At 44.9% G+C, this 18,382-nt stretch overlaps 1 protein-coding gene across 3 annotated transcripts in view; it reads left to right on the forward strand.

The window, feature by feature from the left end:
• EGFLAM (EGF like, fibronectin type III and laminin G domains) overlaps window positions 1-18,382 on the forward strand; it is a 166,284-nt gene that overhangs the window by 118,907 nt on the left and 28,995 nt on the right. For all 3 annotated transcript variants that reach the window (XM_068532448.1, XM_068532451.1, XM_068532456.1), the window contains 5 exons: window positions 1,039-1,139; window positions 3,133-3,277; window positions 6,315-6,504; window positions 14,872-14,997; window positions 16,115-16,358. In XM_068532448.1, the coding sequence (XP_068388549.1) occupies window positions 1,039-1,139; window positions 3,133-3,277; window positions 6,315-6,504; window positions 14,872-14,997; window positions 16,115-16,358 (806 nt within the window). The remainder of the gene's footprint in view (window positions 1-1,038; window positions 1,140-3,132; window positions 3,278-6,314; window positions 6,505-14,871; window positions 14,998-16,114; window positions 16,359-18,382) is intronic.

The raw sequence follows: 18,382 nt of genomic DNA on the forward strand, positions 1-18,382 counted from the left end.
AGGTTCCCAGGAAGAATATTTGGGTCCCACACATGTTGCTCGTGTTGACTGAAAAAAAAATGCATAACCTAAAAGTTGAGAATTATGTTTTATTCAGCAAATTTGCTGAGGACTTAAGCCCGATAGCTCTGAGGGACTGTTCCCCGGGCTAAAGTCCTCAGCAAGTCCACCAAATAAAACATAATTCTCAACTTTTAGGTTGTGTGTTTTTTTTTCGGTCAACACTCATAATAGTGACACTTCTCAGGCCAGGATTTCAGAAGGTATAAGTGCATTCTCCAGCCCAAAATTCCTTTTAAAGGAAGCCCAAACAGCGTTCATTATTATGACTGTAACTGAACAGATAGAAAAATGACTATATGCAACCCTGGCACACAGTGAGGGCCCAATAGATGCTCTCTGATCTGAATCAGCTGTGGATCAGAATTCATTGCCTTCAGCTTAACGTGATTCTTTTGGGTATCTATCTCAGATGACAGGAAAAGGTTTGGAGATATGGGAACAAGTCCCCTTCAGGTCATGGTCAAAGTGTTGAGGGTCCAAAAGATGATCTGTCCCAGTCTAGGACAGACAACATGGGTGAAAACCAGACTAGTCCATGGGCTGTTTGTATTGTCATGTTCTCCTAATGGAAGGAAAGAAGCAAATTTGCATGGGAAATAAAAAAAGAAAAGAAAAACTAAAATGCTCTTTGGTGAGAATAGAATTTGATGAGCATGAGAGCAGCCCCTGTGTGACTGCGGTCTTTGTGCACATGGTTTCCCAGAGCCTCTGCTGGTGGATCCATGAAGCCAAGTAAAGAGTGGGTCAGATATGGGGCCACCTTCCTCTCACGTCACTGCAAAATTCCTCACGCACTGTTTATATCGCTGCCCTTTGTTTATTGAAAGTGAACTGGGAAGTAATTGGAGTCCACATGCTTGTAAATAGGAACGCAGCGGAGATGCTCAAGTTTCGTATTCATGAGTGTTTCCAGGGGGCCCTTTATGGAAGAAGAGGTGCTCATTGTTTGTGTGCCTTTCGTTCCTATAATAACAGGCAGAGGCGGAGGATGGCTTACTGCTCTACTGCGGGGAGAATGAGCACGGGAGGGGGGATTTCATGTCCCTGGCTGTCATCCAGCGCTCACTCCAGTTCAGGTAACTCCTGCCAAAAACCCCTCAGATTTTTAATACTACCCTACGTTACGTTTTCCTTTTTATAGTGTGAACAAAATCTATACACGATGGATCCCTGTAAATAAAGGAACAGTGTGTATAAGATGAGCATGGGCCAGTTTACTAAATACTGGGGTATCAGGATTGCAGGGTTACCCCTCAGATTTGAGTTTGGAACCTTGTAGTCATTTATTCATTCACCAGCAAATGTTTCTTGAGCCGCCACAGTGTACCAGGCACTGCTGCAGCGCCTGGGAATGCGGCAGTGAGCCAAAGCGATGGAGTCCCTTCTCTCCTGAGCTTTGGTCGATGCGATGGGAAGAAGGCTGGGACCTCCTCCTTGCCCCCTGCGGTAGATACGGCTGACAGCACGGAGCCCGGAGAGGAGCCCATAGCCTCCTAAGGGTTTCCGGAGGCTCAGACCCCATCCTCGTCTTTCCTCAGGGCTGTGGTGGACTATTTGACTTACCTCCTCTGCCCTGATCATTTGTGTCCCAGCGCACCTTGGAAGCCACCTTTGGTTTATGTGTGGTTTTCTGCATGCAGAGTTCTGTGGACGTGTGAGTGTTTTAACCACCCTCATGGAGGTGCACACGGCACCTATCTGAGGACAACCAATGGGGATCAGCTGGGTGCTTCTCCATGGCTCACTGGTTAAGATCCTGATGACACCATTCTCCTGCGGCCCGACCGTCAGCAGATGACTTAACCTCTCCGAGCCCACGTTTCCTCGCAGGACTACCGTGAGGATTAAATGCATTAAAACATAAGAGTACTTAGAGCAGTGCCTGACCCGTAGCCAAAGCGTTCAGTAAGCACCAACCATGATTGTCTTTTGACTATTTTAGCACAACAATTACTTTTGGTTAAGAAGGATAAGACTGTCAAGCATCCCACGTGGGGTAGAAAATGCCCCCACCCCCGTCCCCGCATCCTTTGCTAAATGCGTTCATTGATGGGAGATTGAGGTCAGCCAGCGGGATCTGGGGCAGTGGCCCTGACCTTATGCGGATCTAACCCTTGGAGGATCTGATTGACTCTAGCCCTGCTGGTTATTTGCTGGTAGCAGCTCTCCATCTCCGCAACTCCTACTGCGTTATTCTGAGATCCTCCCCCTTGGTGAACCTCTCCACCCCACTCCACTCCACTGAGGGTCAGGAGACAAAGGGAGGCCATGAGAAGTGGGCTGCAATTAGTGCACATCCTGATAAGGACGACACCCGCTATGCTTCCTTCCCCACCGGCAGTCTCAACCCATGCGGACGTGGCATGGTGGCTGTTTGGAGGTTGGCTGGAAAAGGTCAGAATCCTACATGTCAGGCATAGTGACCAGAGGGCACCCCAGGCCATACGGAGGTTGGGAAAAAAAACAAAAATAATGCAACTGTCTGAGAATGCTGGTTCTCCACCCACATCCCCTCTGAGCTGGAGACTCCCATGGAAACCATCCCTGCACTCAGGCCCAGCTGAACACAGATGGCAGTGCTGGCCAGCTTGTCAAAATGACTGTGAAGACTTGGTTTTTTGGGTTTTTTTTCACATTTTATTAACATCACTGAGCCTGTCATTTGGGAGTTGTGGGAAGTCCCCAGAGAAATCCCCAGAAGCAGAATGATTCAAGCTCTAATTCTCTGCACCTCGAGTCCATGTTCAGCATCTGGTCATTGCTGAGAAGGAGAGGGAAGATCTTAGTTGCCCAGGATTCTCTAAGCTGCAGAGAAAATTGGGTTAAAGGAGACCCCACATTGAAAGGTTCTATGGGCAGATTAAAGACAACCAGGCTGAGGTGGTCCCAGGGAAGGAGGCGTCTAGTTCTTCCGTGTGTAGATTTAAACAGCTCTTGATATTTGTAAACCTAACTCTGAACAGACTGGCTCTCAAAGAAGCCATTCCCCTGGAAGTGATGTCCATGGGGTCTGAAAACATAATGAACTGGTTGATCTAAGAATTCTCCTTTTCTTTTCTTCCCCCACAGGTTTAACTGTGGAACTGGGGTTGCCATCATCGTAAGTGAGACCAAAATCAAACTAGGGGGCTGGCACACGGTTACACTCTACAGAGATGGGCTGAACGGGCTGCTGCAGCTGAACAATGGCACCCCGGTGACAGGCCAGTCCCAGGTGAGTGTGAGCCTCACTCCCTGCCCCCCTGCCCAGCACGCACCACAAGCACCCTGGCAGGGTCCCACTGCAGAGAGGTGGCAGCCCTGGAAGATGGGCTGCTTTTCATGGCAAACCCATGCAACCTGGCTCTGATGTGCCCCTGCCAGCTTTCCACTCTAGGTGGGCTTTCAGGGCACGTGGCCATCCCACATCTACCGAGGAGGAGGAGAACTTTGCCAGCATCCTGGCCCTGGGTGCACAGGGACGTGCAGTAAGCTCTGCGCCCGGCGACATGTTCTCTTTCTACAAGGACATCAATGCCAGGGGGTGGACGAAGGCCCATATTGGAAGAATTGAAGCCATTATTAGTGCCAAACACAAAGCTTGCTTTTAAGGCAGAGGTGTTGCAATCCTGTGGCTTTAGAAAATCGTCCCGAAAGGTTCACTTGGTTCAATATTCAGGAGTAATCCATTCATCCACCTTTTTGGGGCCATGATTATTGGAAGTGGCAAAGCAGTGTAACTGCTGGGCTACTCAGCAGATCACCTAGGTATTCACATATTTGTCACGCTCTGAGCAACTTTAGGACTGTGTTTAGAATAAACAGTTGGGATTAGCAACCTGCCAAGGAACGGAGCCTGTAATTCTAATCAAGCAGGTATCTGTATTCTCTGAGGAAAAAAGTAGCAAGAAAGCCTTTGTGTGTATGTGTATAGCTTTCTCCTTGCCTGGGCTCTTCACTATTCTTTGCTGACAAGACATGTTATATTAAGGGTCATGACTTGCTGATAAAAAAAAAAAGAATAGAAAAAAATAAATCTCATTCATTTGAATCCCAGTGGTTCCAAAAGAACAAAAGTCCAAATATCGTGAATGTGAATCCAGGAAGATCATATATGCAGATATGCATATATTTCTAAGGAAGGGAAAGATGGGATAAATGCACTGCAGAATCACATAAATGCCAGAACAATAGGCCTACTACGGTTAAAATTAAATTTGATAGGAATAAAGAAACTTTGAACTTGGGTCCAAAGTACTAACATGAATACAGGTGGAGAAGCTGTAACAGAAGTAACACACGTGTAAATGTCTTATGGTTTAACACAAAGAAATTCAATAAAGGTTAATAAATAGGGCCATGTGATAACAACAAGCTAAAGAAATTATAGGCTGCGTTAATAGAGGCATAGCATCTAGGAAAATGGAGGTGATAATCCTATTCTATTCTGGTGCCTATGTGTGTAGTTTGCAGTGCTCTAACAGGGACTCTAATCCTCGAAGAGTATTGCCTTCAGAGTATATGATTTTAATGCATGTAAGCATTAATTACAAAAAACATGTAATTTTGTGGATACTCAGGGCAACATCTGCCTGTCTACTACCAGGACTTGCTAAGCAAGTTGTATAAGCAGGACCGCAGATGTGGAATGTTTGAGAAAACTGTCTCAAGAGATAGTGACTCTGTCTTAAGTCAGGGTTCCCCCAAAACAGACCTGAGATGAGGAGTCTTATGCAAATGATGCACTAAGAAAGGGATCCCACAGGAAACCTGTAAGAGAGGGGATTAAGATGAACGGGGGAGGGGCAGAAGTCAGTATGAGTTAGATCTCAGGCAAAGTTCATCAGGATCTGGCTTTAGCCTGATCCCACAGGGGAGCTCTGGAGTGTAAGTAGAACCACGGAGTGATGCCAACCCAAAGCAAGGGAATTGGACTTTCACACTTAAGCACCCATTACAACTTGTTAAGGGCTGTGCCAGGGGAATGCAAACTCCAGGATACCACCAGTTCTCTGCATAGGCAGGCAAAGCAGCCTCCAGAGGCCCAAAGACAACCCTCATTAGAGGAAGGTAAAGGCTAGGCTCAAAGACTATTGCCTGGGATGTTGTGAAGGGAGCTTCAGAGGAGCTACCCACCCCTGTGATGCACTTAATGTTCCAAAAAAGGAGAAAAGGATTTAGCTGTCGGGCTCCTGCTGTGGTCCTGGATCAGGGAATAGGGCCAGAAGTGTGAGGAAGGGATCCAGAAGAAGTAGATCCTGAGGATCTTGGTGAAATAAGCCAACAGGGCCCTCAATTCATCTAACGAAAGCTATATGCCAGTGGCTGGCAAATAACTAATCCTTAAAATCCACTGTAAACACTTTAAAGCTGCCTAGCTCATATTTAATATACTATTTACAAATGATTCTTATCTATTCATTAGAAAAGATAAAGCAATGATTAGATGTTTTACTTATTGATAACAAAAGTATAAAGGATGAAGATTACATTTCAGTGACTTACATTCTAGACATTTTATAACTTCTCGCAGCATACCTTCTCCCAACCTCCTTCTATACCCTTTAAATCCAAGCATATGAGATATTTCTGCAATAAAAATAACAAATAACCAAGAGCACCTTAATTCTGTCCCACCTAATGTTCAGCTCTGTATTTTGTAACCTCAAAATCTACCATCCAGATTGTGGTTTAGTCTAAGATTGGAAATGTTCCTACTTAGCTGTAATAACACTTTAAAAAAATTGTATCCATGAGCAAATTTCAAAATATTTTGCAGCTCAGTCTTGGCAATTTCCCTCTCCCTCACAAATGCCTCTTGCAGGATATAGTATAAAGGTGACTAGGACAGTAAAAGGGTAAACATTAGGCCACGTATACACAAAATTAGTATTGTCACCTTTTGAGACACAGAATAGCCCTATGACCCATCCAAGATACACAGTAAATTGGTGTCAGGACTGGAAAGAGAAAATTTTTTTGGATGCCCATCATGGTCCACTGCCTGTTGGGTTGCTCTTGGCTCTAACCCACCTTCCCTTCCCTTCTAGGTTCCAAAATCATCCCTTCTCGAAAGACAGCCCTCTGAGAAGCTCTCTTGAGTTTTCTATGGTAACCGTGGGTTTAATTTTCCAGTAGGACAATGACTTAAATACAGATGGAAGAAAACACTGGCGCTATAAATTGCATCTTAACCATGTCCCTCATGAAAATCTGTTGTGTTTTAGCTTTTGACTTTGTGTAGTAAGTTACTGTTTCCATCTTTCTTAAAGGGCCAGTACAGTAAAATTACCTTCCGGACGCCTCTCTATCTTGGTGGGGCTCCCCGTGCTTACTGGTTGGTGAGAGCAACGGGGACAAACCAAGGCTTTCAAGGCTGTGTACAGTCACTCACTGTTAATGGGAAGAGAATGGACTTGAGGCCCTGGCCTCTGGGAAAGGCACTCAGCGGGGCTGATGTGGGTAAGTGGTTGCCCAGTGGGTGGGATGCTCTCGTGGGACTGCCTTTCTGCTTTGGGCCAGGGTGGGGAGAAGCTTCATGGGCTACAACCCTAGGCAGATGGTTAATGCAGAGCTTTAGGAGGGAGGTGGGCCTGAGGGGTGAGGTTGGTGCTCTGAAGACATGATGACCTTGAATCTGAACACTCGGACATGGTAAATAAGACCAAGGGTGCACCAAACCCTTGGTTGTGTCCTGCTGCCATCTTGGCCCTCTTCATGAAACGTAGCCTGGTCTCATCTGACAAGGCAACAGCAGTTCAGCCCTTTCACCCTTCCTCACCCAGTCCAGTGGAAGAACCAACACAATAATGTAGAAAGATCTTTCGTATACTCTTTGCTTCTAAAAGAAATGGCCACATTCCGATTCTTGACCACCATGCCAAACACGTTCTTGACGCCCTCTCATTTACTCCTCGTACTGACTCAAGGAGGTAGAAATTATTGTTATACTTATTTTATACATGAAGACACTAGGACTTGTAAAAGTTAAAGAACTTCTCCAAAATAGGGCAGAACTAGGATTGTGGCTTTTTTCTTTTTTCCTATTTTCCTTTTATTAAATTAAGATTATTTTTTGAGTAGTTTAAGGTTCACAGCAAAATTGAGGGGAAGGTACAGAGATTTCCCATATGCCCTCTGGTCCCACACACACATAGCCCCCCACCCCCCAATTATCAACATCCCCCATTGGAGTGGTATATTTTTTACAATTGATGAACCTGTTGACACATCATAATTGCCCCAAATCCCTAGTTTACATTATGGTTCACTTATAGTGTTTTATGTTCTATAGGTTTGGACAAATGTATAATAACATGTATCCATCATTATGGTATCATACAGAGTATTTTCACTGCCTTAAAATTCCTCTGTGCTCTGCTTATTCATCTCGTCTCCCCATCTCCAACCCCTGGCAACCACTGATCTTTTTATATTCTTTATAGTTTTGCCTTTTCCAGAATGTCATATAGTTGGAATCATACATTATGTAGCCTTAATAGATTGGCTTCTTTCAGTTAGTAGTATGAATCTAAGTTCCCTCCATGTCTTTTCACGGCTTGATAGCTCATTTCTTTTTAGCACTGAATAATATTCCATTGTCTGGATGGACCACAATTTATCTGTTCACCTACTGAAGGACATCTTGGCTGCTTCCAAGCTTTGGTAATTATCAATAAAGCTACTATAAACATCCAGGTTTTTGGGTGGACATAAGTTTTCAGCTCTTTTGGGTAAACACCCAGGAGCGTGATTGCTTGATCCTGTGATAAGAGTATGTTTAGTTTTGTAAGAAACCACCAAACTGTGGACTGTATCATTTTGCTTTCCCGCCGTGAATGTATGAGAGTTCCTTTTGCTCCACAGTCTTGTTAGCATTTGATGTTGTCAGTGTTCCATATTTTGGCCATTCTGATGGGTGCATAGTGGCATCTTGTTGTTGTAATTTGCATTTCCCTGATGACATATGATATGGAACATCTTCTCACATGTTTATTTGCCATCTGTATATCTTCTTTGGTGAGGTATCTGTTAAGATCTTTGGCTCATTTTCAACTGAGTTGTTTTGTTTTCTTATTATTGAGTTTTAAGAGTTCTTTATTTATTTTGGATAACAATCCTTTATCAGATGTGTCTTTTGAAAATGTTTTCTTATCTGTGGCTTGTTTTCTCATCCTCTTGACATTGTGTCTCACAGAGCAGAAGTTTTTAATTTTAATGAAGTTCAGCTTATCGATTATTTCTTTCATGGATCCTGTCTTTGGTGTTATATCTAAAAAATCATTGCCTTACCCAAGGTCATCTAGGTTTTCACCTATGTTATCTTCTATGAGTTTTATAGTTTCATGTTTACATTTAGGTCTGTGATCCGTTTTGAGTTAATTTCTGTGAAGGGTGTAAGGTCTGTGTCTAGATTCATGTTTTTGTTTTTTTTTTTTTTCTGTATGTGGAAGCCCAGTTGTTCCAGCACCATTTGTTGAAAAGACTAGGATTGTTTTTAAAGAAATAAGGACATATATTCCATCACTGAAGGCAGCAGAGAGATAATTCTAAGGTTGGTTAATTCAATGACTGTTTTAGTCAGCTAGGGCCACCATAACAAAATACCACAGACTGGGTGGTTTAAACAACAGATATTTATTTTCTCACAGTTCTGGAGGCTGGAAATCCAAGGTCAAGGTGTTGTCATGTTTGGTTTCTCCTGAAGCCTCTCTCCTTGGCTTGCAAACGGCCACCTTCTCACTGTGCCCTCACATGGCCTTTTGTCCGTGCTTGAATCCTGTGTCTCTCCCTTTTCTTGTAAGGACACCAGTCAGATTGGATTAGGACCACTCACATGACCTCATTTAACTTTCATTACCTCTTTAAATGCCCTGTCTCCAAATACAGTCACATTGGGAGTTAGGGCTTCAACCTATGAATTTTGGGAGGACACATTTCAGTCCCTAACAGTGACTCAATGATGTTAGAACTCTGGGTTGGTATCTCAGTGGTTCTCTTGTTTTTCACTCATAATCCCAAGATGGTGCCACAACTCTGAGCATCACATCCTCATATGACATTGTTATTGCAAGAAATGGCAAGTTCCTTTCTTGGGTCTCTTTGTCCTCCATCTTCAAGATGACATTTTGAAAGAACGCATGGTGAATACCACGTGCGCACGATCTAGCTTCTACCATTCACATTTGGCTGCATTTGCTTTACCACATAGGATCCTATTCCTCCCTCTCTCCATTCCTGAGTCAGAGCTAGGATTCGATCTTCATGACTCCAAGTACAGTTTGTTTGTTTTGTTTCTTTGTTTTGTAGCTAATATTAGTTGAGCACCTACTGCATGTAGCCACCATTCGGAACTACTTTAATCTTCTCGAGATTCCTACAAAGTAGGTGCTATGATTAGTCTTCGTGTTTACAGATGAAAGCTGGTGGTTCAGAACAGTTAAGTAACTTGCCTAAGGTCACACAGCTAGTAGGTGGTAAAGCTGGTAAATGGTGACCTCAGCAATTCTGGCACCAGTGCCTGCCCTCTTAACCACATCTGCCACATCGGAGGCTCCCAAATTGGTTTCAAATTGCTTCCTTCTACTTTTCTCACTCCTAAAGGTGACACCATTGTTAAAACTACAAAAGATGGAGTTTACTTGAAAAGAAAACATTACTCTCCACCTGTTATTCCCTATGTTACTTTTTCCCTCAATTGATCACTTGGTCAAAGCAAACAATCAACAGTAGTGACTAAAGCTATTACAAAGGCTCCCGCTGTGGTTAGGTGAGAACCAGCAGGCCCACGAGAAGTCTCCTGTGGTGTTGAAGAGTCTGGACTCTGAAGGCAGAGTGCCTGGATTAGGCAGGTCAGATAACCTCTTTGAGACTCAATATCCCCATCTATAAATAGTAACTGCCTCATAAGATTATTTTGTCCTGATGAGTCATGGTGCATATAGAGTACTTAGAATAAAGCCTTGCACCTAGCAAATATGTTATAAATGCTTCCTGTTGTTGGTATTATTATTAATATTCTGACTCTACCAATCCACAGGGATTGTTGTTTCTTCTCTCTTCATTGAACTAACAGGGAAACAGCCTTGAAGGACAGATCTGGCAGTCTTGTAATCTCTGACAGGTAGTTAAGAAGTTGCAAAATTGAGTAAGGACGAATTTCTGACAGCGTTTTAAATTCTCACCTGGTACAATACTAACCTCTCCGTCGAGCACATGAACCCGGAGGACCCACCTTGCTGGCTCTGGGCTCCCTGGGGGCAGCTATTGGATTATTCCATTGCTCTCTGTCAACCTTAGTGGCAGGCATTGGTCACATGGCCTTTTTTTTTCCATTTCTTCCCATTGTCCCCCCTGGGGTACAAGAACAGGGCTGGCTATCCTTCCTTACCTCCATATTTGCTTTCCTTTGAGTAAGTCCTCTTGAAGTTCAAGTTCCTATAACTTAAATGCAGTCTCACCATGGGGGAGACGGGGCTCTTGGAAGCAGCGGTGAATTTCCCGTGGAGATGCAGGCTTCCAGAAGAGAGTGAGGACAGTTGCAAGTCATGGCTCCTCCCTCTGATCTCTAACTTGGCCTTGCCGGCTTCAACCACAGTTTTTTCTCTGTCCCACCTCCCCAAACCCAAGAAACCTGTTTCCAAGGGGCCTTTCATTACTCGACCCCTCCCACCTCATCTCCTTCATTAAATTATTTCCAGCTATTGGATTCTCTGTGAACTCACATTCTAGAATAGTCAGCAATCTCAGCAAAATTTTGTATTCTCTGGCCCAGACGTTTCTTTTATTATTTCCACCTAAGCCACCACCACTCATTTTTTCCAATCCCATCTTGGATCCCTGCCCTGCAGAGTGACAGAGCCAACTTCCCAAGTTATTCGAGACTCATGAGGTCTGCAGGGGCCACGGGTCTCACTATGGCTTATCACTCTCTTACTCTTTCTTCCACTTGGTAAATACTTATTTAAGCTCCTGTGCTGGTCACAGCACTGGGTGCTTAAGATAAAGCAATAAACAAGACAGGATCTCAGCTCATCCCTCCTGTCGTAACTCTCCCTAGGATAGACCAAATTAATCAAATAAACATCACACAAATAAATGTAAAATTACAATTTGGAGTGTTACAAAGGGGAAGTGCAATCCTAATGTATAATAGGGAGATTTATGGGCTGGGGGGTCAGGAAAAGCATTTCTGAGGCTGTAATGTGAAGTTGATATCTGAAGCAAGAGTAGGAGTTAAAAAGCAGAGATGAGAGGGAAGTGCATTCCAGGCAGAGGAAATGGCCTGTCCCAGTGGGACTATGAGGGGAGGTGGGTCTCATGATCTTGTCTGTGTTTTGGAAAGATCCCTCTGACTATAGACAGCTTATTGGAAAGGGTCTTCACGGGGGGCATGTAGACCAGCTGGGAGGCTGTGCAGTAGTTCAGATCAGAGATGATGGTGGTTTGATCCAGGGTGGTAGTGGTGACACACTTGACAGATCTTTAGGAGGGGAAATAGACAAGCCTCACTGTTACGCTGCATTGGGGGACGAGGGGCAGGGAGACTGCTTACTGCCCATGGTCTCCTTAGTGTATTCCACTCCGCCTTCTCTTCCCTCCTTGGGAGCCTGATCTCTCTCCTGCCCCTCACTTCATTATCTTGCGTAAACTTACGTAACGGCTGGTGTATAGAAAGTATCAGTGTCAATAAAAGTTATTTTATATATTGATGATGCGGTCCTGCCAGCGCCCTGTACACATGATCTGGCACCTCCTTCCTCCTACTCTCAGAGTTGAGAGTTCTCCTTTCTCAAACTAACCTTTTCATCTACACTCTGCACCCATCCTTCCCTATGTTCCTGGGACCTTGCTGCCGAGGTTGTCACTTCTCAATAACCCAAGGCTTCTTAAGCTTTCGTATGCCATGGACCCCTTTGGCAGTCTGGTGAAGTCTATGGACCTCTTCTCAGAAGGATGTTTTCAAATGCAGATAATAAATATACATGATAGGAAAAAATTATATTGAAATAAAGCTATATAATAAAGTTCTGTTATTATAGTACCGTATGTGCTCTTTATAAAGCATTAAAGAACAGGATTCTTCAATGGTGGGTACAATAACGACCATGCTGTCAAAGGAGTGATGAGAATAAATGATGTTTTGAGATACCCGTAACAAATGGAAAGTGATTTACCCCATTCTCAGGTCCATTGGGCACAATTCACAAGAACTGCTAATACTGGAGATTCGTTACCTCCATTAATAAGTAAGGGAAATACTCAAGTCCGGTTAGAGATCATGGAAAATAAAGATAAAAGTTTTTCCCCATCAAAGTTCATGGACGCCTCGCTCTAGCTTATTCACACCCACTCAGGTCCTCTCCAGCTTCAACCAGTGCCATGTTTGCGTGACCCTGGACCCTTCTGATTCGGGAACCCTGCGGACTTCTCTCCTCTCTTTCAAAACCTGAGTCCAGCAACCCTCCAGGCCCCCTGTCTGAACATCCTGTGATGGGGTTTTGCCTTCCACTGCAAAGCAAAGCTGCTCTCCTGAAGCTGTGAGTGGTTCTCTCTTTGCAAACCCCTCCTGGACCTCTCAGCGATATTAACTTGACTTCTCTCTTGGCTTTTGCTTCCCCTGAGCTTCTGGGAACCCACCTTGTCTGGGTCCTCTGTGTCCTTCATCTGTTCCCCCTTTGTCCTCTCTGCCAGCTCCTCACCCTCCTTTGGTGCCCTGGGATTTCCAGGGGCCCTTCCATCCTGTCCTCTCTCAAGGAGCGCATACATTCTTGGTATCAGGGTCGCCCCTACCTTGCTGCTGTGTCTCCAGCCCTCACCTGTGTGCAGGAAGGGCTCAGCAGCAGATATTTCCACCATCATCACCTTACGCTTAAGTTGAACGAAAGCCAGCTCCTCTGCTGGCTGGAAGCCAGGTCCTGTTCCCAGCCTCCCTCGTTTCCTTCCTCTTGCCACTCTCCTTTCGGTCTTCCAAGCTAGAAGCCTGGAGGTTATGCTGCAGTCTTCCTCCACCTTCAACTTCTAGAATGAACTGGCTACTCCTGCTTGCCCTGTGCGTCTTTGATTGTTCGCTTTCTCTCCATTTCCTCTGCCATCACCCTCTCCAGCTGCAGTTTACCTCCCCGTAGGATTTCTCTCCTCTTTCCCGCCCCCATGGCTCACAATTTATCTTGCATACCATTGCCAGCACAGTCTTGCTGAAACACTGCTTTCATCAAGTAAACATCTCTGGCTGGCTTTCAACCCCCCTCCCCGTCAACTCCCACCTATAAAAAATAAATAGTTACAAAGCAAATTTGTGAAATAATTTTTCCCATGTGTATCTAAGATAAGCCAAGGACTCCACTTCTTCCTGTGGGACCAGCCCTTCTCTGAGAAAGCCTCCCAGCCCACAGAAATCGGTGGAGCATGGGGCCCTGTGAGAGTTTGGCTCTCTAAATTCAAGTCGGCCTCTCTATGGAGGCTGTGGTTGCTGGCAATGTTCTCAGGGCTGTGGCTGAAAAAAAAAAAAAGAGACCACCGTCAATTCTGCCTGAACTTCCAGTGGCCCCCAGCTGGAATTCATAGAGGCCAGCCCACCCGGCTGGAGGGGCAAGCCATCTGGAAGGGCTGTAATTAAATCCTGTTATCAGCTCCTGAAGGGGGTCTCCTCTCCTGGGTACGCAGTATGCCAAGCCCTTCCCCCTCCTCCCGAGGAGGCTGTAGGAAAAGAAAAGACTGGATCCGTTCAACACAAACAGATGACTGATGATGAAAGGATGAGAGACTCACCTGCTGAGATGACACAATCAGGCCTCGGGGGTTCCTCATCTCACGGGGGGTGGGGAGGGGGAGGGGGGCGGCTACCAGCTCCCACGGGCGTCACCTTGGAGACTGTGCGACGCAGAGCTGGACCCCTCGCGGGTCAACCAGAGATGCACCCCCTTTGCCTCCATCCCAAGAAAAGGGGCTTTGGATTCACCTTTGTAGTTCTGGGCCAGGTTGTGGCCCATCTGCCTCATTTATTTCTTATACACAAGAAGAAAGGGAAAGCAAAGGAAAGGAAGAAAAGCAGCCCAGGAAAAGTCAGTTTGCTTTCACTTCATCTGGTGACCTACACTTGGAAATGACCAAGTGTACCCTTTACGGGTCTCTCCGGTGTGTGTTTGGTAGAGAGAACTAACCCATCTGATGTTGAACCTTTCAGCACTTTTTACTTCCGGTCACCTTGCTGTCCCTCATAAGACTGTAACCTTGAGTTTAGAAGTAGAGATTCTGGAGCCCCCTGCTAAGGTATCATGGAGCCCCCCCTCCCCTCCCTGCTCCAGACAGAGGAGTTGACAGTCCAGGCCAGTTAATAAGCTTCGACAAGGCTCCTTACCTCCTTCTGTGCTTATCTTGCTTGACCCAAGTTCAACCAAGAAGGCGGGCAGCACTTAAGGTAATTGGGGCCAAACAAATGAGAACGCTTTTAACATAAACACTCTGCTGACATTGGAGGGATGGTAACACACTCTTGTGAGAACAACAGCGCGATGAGTTACAGGCAGAAACAACTCTGTCATCCCTGTCAGTGGTCATAAAATTGCCCAGTAATTTATTATTTGATTTACTGTGTCCACCATGTTTTAAAGGGCCCCTGTGGCTCTTCATAAAGAGTAAACCAAAATCAAATTAAAATGAAGGGAAGTTCCACTTCTCCTGAAAGCTGGTTTGCAGCTGTGCAGAGGAGCAAATCAATAGGAGTGGGGCGTGAACTGTATTTGTTCAGAATCGTGAGCTGTCGGCGTGCTCAGTCTTGGACTGGCTCACGCGATGAATCGGGCTTTGTCATTCCCATTCTGTATTTAGGGGAATGCAGCAGTGGAATCTGTGATGAAGCCTCCTGCATCAATGGTGGCACCTGCACAGCAAGCAAAGCTGACTCCTACATCTGCCTCTGTCCCCTGGGATTTAGAGGTCGACACTGTGAAGATGGTGAGAAAGAAGCAAGCTGATGGCGATTTCTGTCTGCATTGTTAATTCATGTTGATGTAATTTTTCATCAATGTACTTTTAGCAAGGTCCCATATATTTTTATGGGATTAATGTTGCTTTGTTGGGAGGGATGGGAGAATCTTTTCTTTAACCAGGTTGGAGTGTCTTCAAGTGTCAGAGTGGCAAACCAGCCAAAGACAAGTTCTCTTTAAGATGTTCCTGGGCCGGGCTTTGGTGGGCTCATCTTGGCCCTCAAATAGCTTTGAAAAGCCTATGTTTGTGTGGTTTGTGTCAGAATTTGAAGCATTCACAGCTCAGGCTCCTTAGAATATCTGATGGTTCCAGAGAAAATGTTGGGAAGGTACACACACAGAAACATTAACAATGTGATGTTTCTTTTTCTTTGTACTGTTCTGCTGAATTATCCTACCTCTCAATACTGTATATACTGATTATATTTATATATATACCCATATATGTATACATACATATAAACACACATGCACACACAAATACACACATATAATAATGGAAATTTTGAAAGATTTTGGAAAAACCAAGCAGGGTTGAACATGTTTTAACTTTTCTGCCAGTGATTCAGATTTGGCCCTAAGACACCACCCCGGGGAAAAGTTTTTTTTTAACACTGTGTAATCTCAAATTTCTTGTCACCTAGAAGAGGGCGTTGTGAGTCAGAGTAAGCCCAAGCTGTTACACACCACCTTCGTATTTCTGTAGCCTAACGTACTAAAGGTTGATCCCTGCTCACGTCACTGGAGGTCCGTGGGAGCCGCGTGCTCTGTTCCACATAGTCATTCAGGGACGTAGACGCCTGCCTTCTAGTGGCTCTGCTGGGGCCTTAGCGTCCTCCACTGAGTCCTGCATCCCGCCAGCAGGCGAGGAAGCCAGAGCAAGTGGAGGAGGGAGGGAAGCTTTAGGGGCCAGACCTGGAATTCTGTGTACTCCTCCCACCCACATTCCAGTGGCCAGAACTCAGCTACACCAGCCACCTATCTTCAGAGCAGCTGAGAAATAGAGTTTAGTTCCGTACCCAGGAGGAAAAGAAGATGCTAGTTCTGGCACGGAGGGATTTCTAACCACGTGCTTGTTCTTTCAGCCTTCACCTTGACCGTTCCTCAGTTCAGAGAGTCTCTGAGGTCCTACGCTGCAACACCCTGGCCGCTGGAGCCCAGGCATTACCTTTCCTTCATGGAGTTTGAGATCACGTTTTGGCCTGACTCAGATGACGGCGTCCTCCTGTACAGCTATGACACGGACAGCAAAGACTTCCTGTCTATCAACATGGCAGGGGGCCACGTGGAGTTCCGCTTTGACTGCGGCTCTGGGACTGGTGTTCTCAGGTAAGGGCTGAGACCGTCAGGCCCCCCTCCCCTCAAAAGCCAGACAACAGTCACTTTGAAGAAAGACAAATTTGTCATCTACCAGCTTGCTCTCTTCCTGTCTTCCCTACACAGTTATCTTTTCTGAAACCTGTCCCGATTCATACAGATGACATGCTTCCCGGAGATCATGCTCTCCTGCTGGCAAGGTTTCCTCTTCTTGAATAACTACCCAGTCCTCTCCACCTAAGATCATGCAACGCAATCAGCAGAAACGTGATAAATTGTCAATCAGTACCTTGCTCAGAGCATCACTTGGTGGGCAAATATATGACAACTAGTTTAAAAAGTACCAATAGAAATGTAACGAACAGAAATTTCCTTGGTGACCTCACTTTATTTATTTATTTATTTATTTATTTATTTTGTCCATTGGAAGTAGTGTGTATCAGAGCCACAATCACTTAAAAACATCAAATTGTTATTCATCTGCCCTATTTCCCACAAACATCCTATTGATAGAAGCTTAACAAGTTGTTTCCATTAGATTAAGAGGATTTCAAAAGGACACCTACTTCTTCACCAGCATTGAGTGAACACATTGTGGCATTACATTACACATGCTCATATTGAATAAATACATAATTGTCACATAATCATTCATTGCTATGCATCAGTAGATTGGGGTGGCCTCACTTTAAATTTTAACTTTCCTCTTGCTTTATTTCTTTGGTGGCAACGAGTTATTTGGCATGGCTCTTATTGTTCTCCATATAGAGAAGCTGATAGCAAATCACCAGCAACTGCAAAGACCCTTCCCTGACCAACGTGCTCGTGAAGGCTGTGTGATGACTGGTTTCAATAGCATGGAGTAACTAAGTGCTTCTACAGCGCTTGCTGGTGTCTGCAGATTTGGTTCTGGGTTATCAAAACTTTCCTTCTGTTATCTAGTTTGTACTATTCATTGACTTAGCAGATCGATTGTTCCCATACAGTGTGGCAGTATCTTTGTGAACCCCTCGGAGCCTGCAGTTGGGAGGTGCAGATATTTTTCTTACTTGTTTATGTCTCCCTCTTCTCACTGTGTTCCTCCCATCGTAGTTTTTTTTTTTTACCTTCAAGCCGGAGGCCTGCTAATCTAATGCAGGCATGCCTCTTGTTCCTACATTTGGCGATTTCTTCGCTTTTGAAACACACTATGGTGTTTTGTTCAACAGTGCCCTGCAGCAGGAAATCGGTTAGTCTTTGTTGTTGTTTTAAAGGAAATCGTGGGCTGTATTGAATCACAATTCATATTGCTAGACTGTCATTTCTAGAAAGAGTTTGTCGCTGAGATCTTATAGCCATGTGTTGCCCTTAATTGCTGATCATATTTCATGGCTGATGGGAAGTGCTTACTGCATTAGGTTTCAACAACTCTTTAAAAGGACAGTTCATTTCTGTCCTTAAGGGCTGAATTCCTACACATCAGTGAGCCCTCCCACGTGGGGAATGGACAAACACTTTTGTACCTCTGGTTATGCAAGAACATCCTATGTCTCAAGACAACTTTGGTGGGTATTTAATTGATTCAATTTACATATGATTATGCAAAACAGTCTAAGCAATTCACTTAGAACTATTTGTCAGGTTGAGAAAGGAAGACACCTTGAATATCACCTTGTACTTTCAAATGGCCTCTTCCTGGATAAGGAACGAACAGAAAGGGCTGAGGAGGGTCGGGGCTCATCAGCCCTCGTCCTGCACAGATTGCCCCATGCCCCCTGCACGTCGACAGTGGCAGCTCCAGCTATGGGGTCACAGTGGAACCTTAGAAGTCCAGCATTTCCCTCTTTCATAATTCTGTTTCTATTTTTGACAAGAGGTGTTTTTCATTTTTTTCACATAAGTTATTGCTTCCCTGCCTGTCAGGAAAGGCGCCTGGAAAAAGAATTCTTTAGTATCAGGTGTGATGAAAAGGAGGCAAGAACTCAGAGATTCCAAGGAACAGGCCACCGTCTGCTCCCCTGGGCCATCCCCTCTCCAATGTAACTGACAACACCGAT

The sequence above is a fragment of the Eschrichtius robustus genome, chromosome 2 (assembly GCF_028021215.1).
Source record: "Eschrichtius robustus isolate mEscRob2 chromosome 2, mEscRob2.pri, whole genome shotgun sequence".
NCBI lineage: Eukaryota > Metazoa > Chordata > Mammalia > Artiodactyla > Eschrichtiidae > Eschrichtius > Eschrichtius robustus.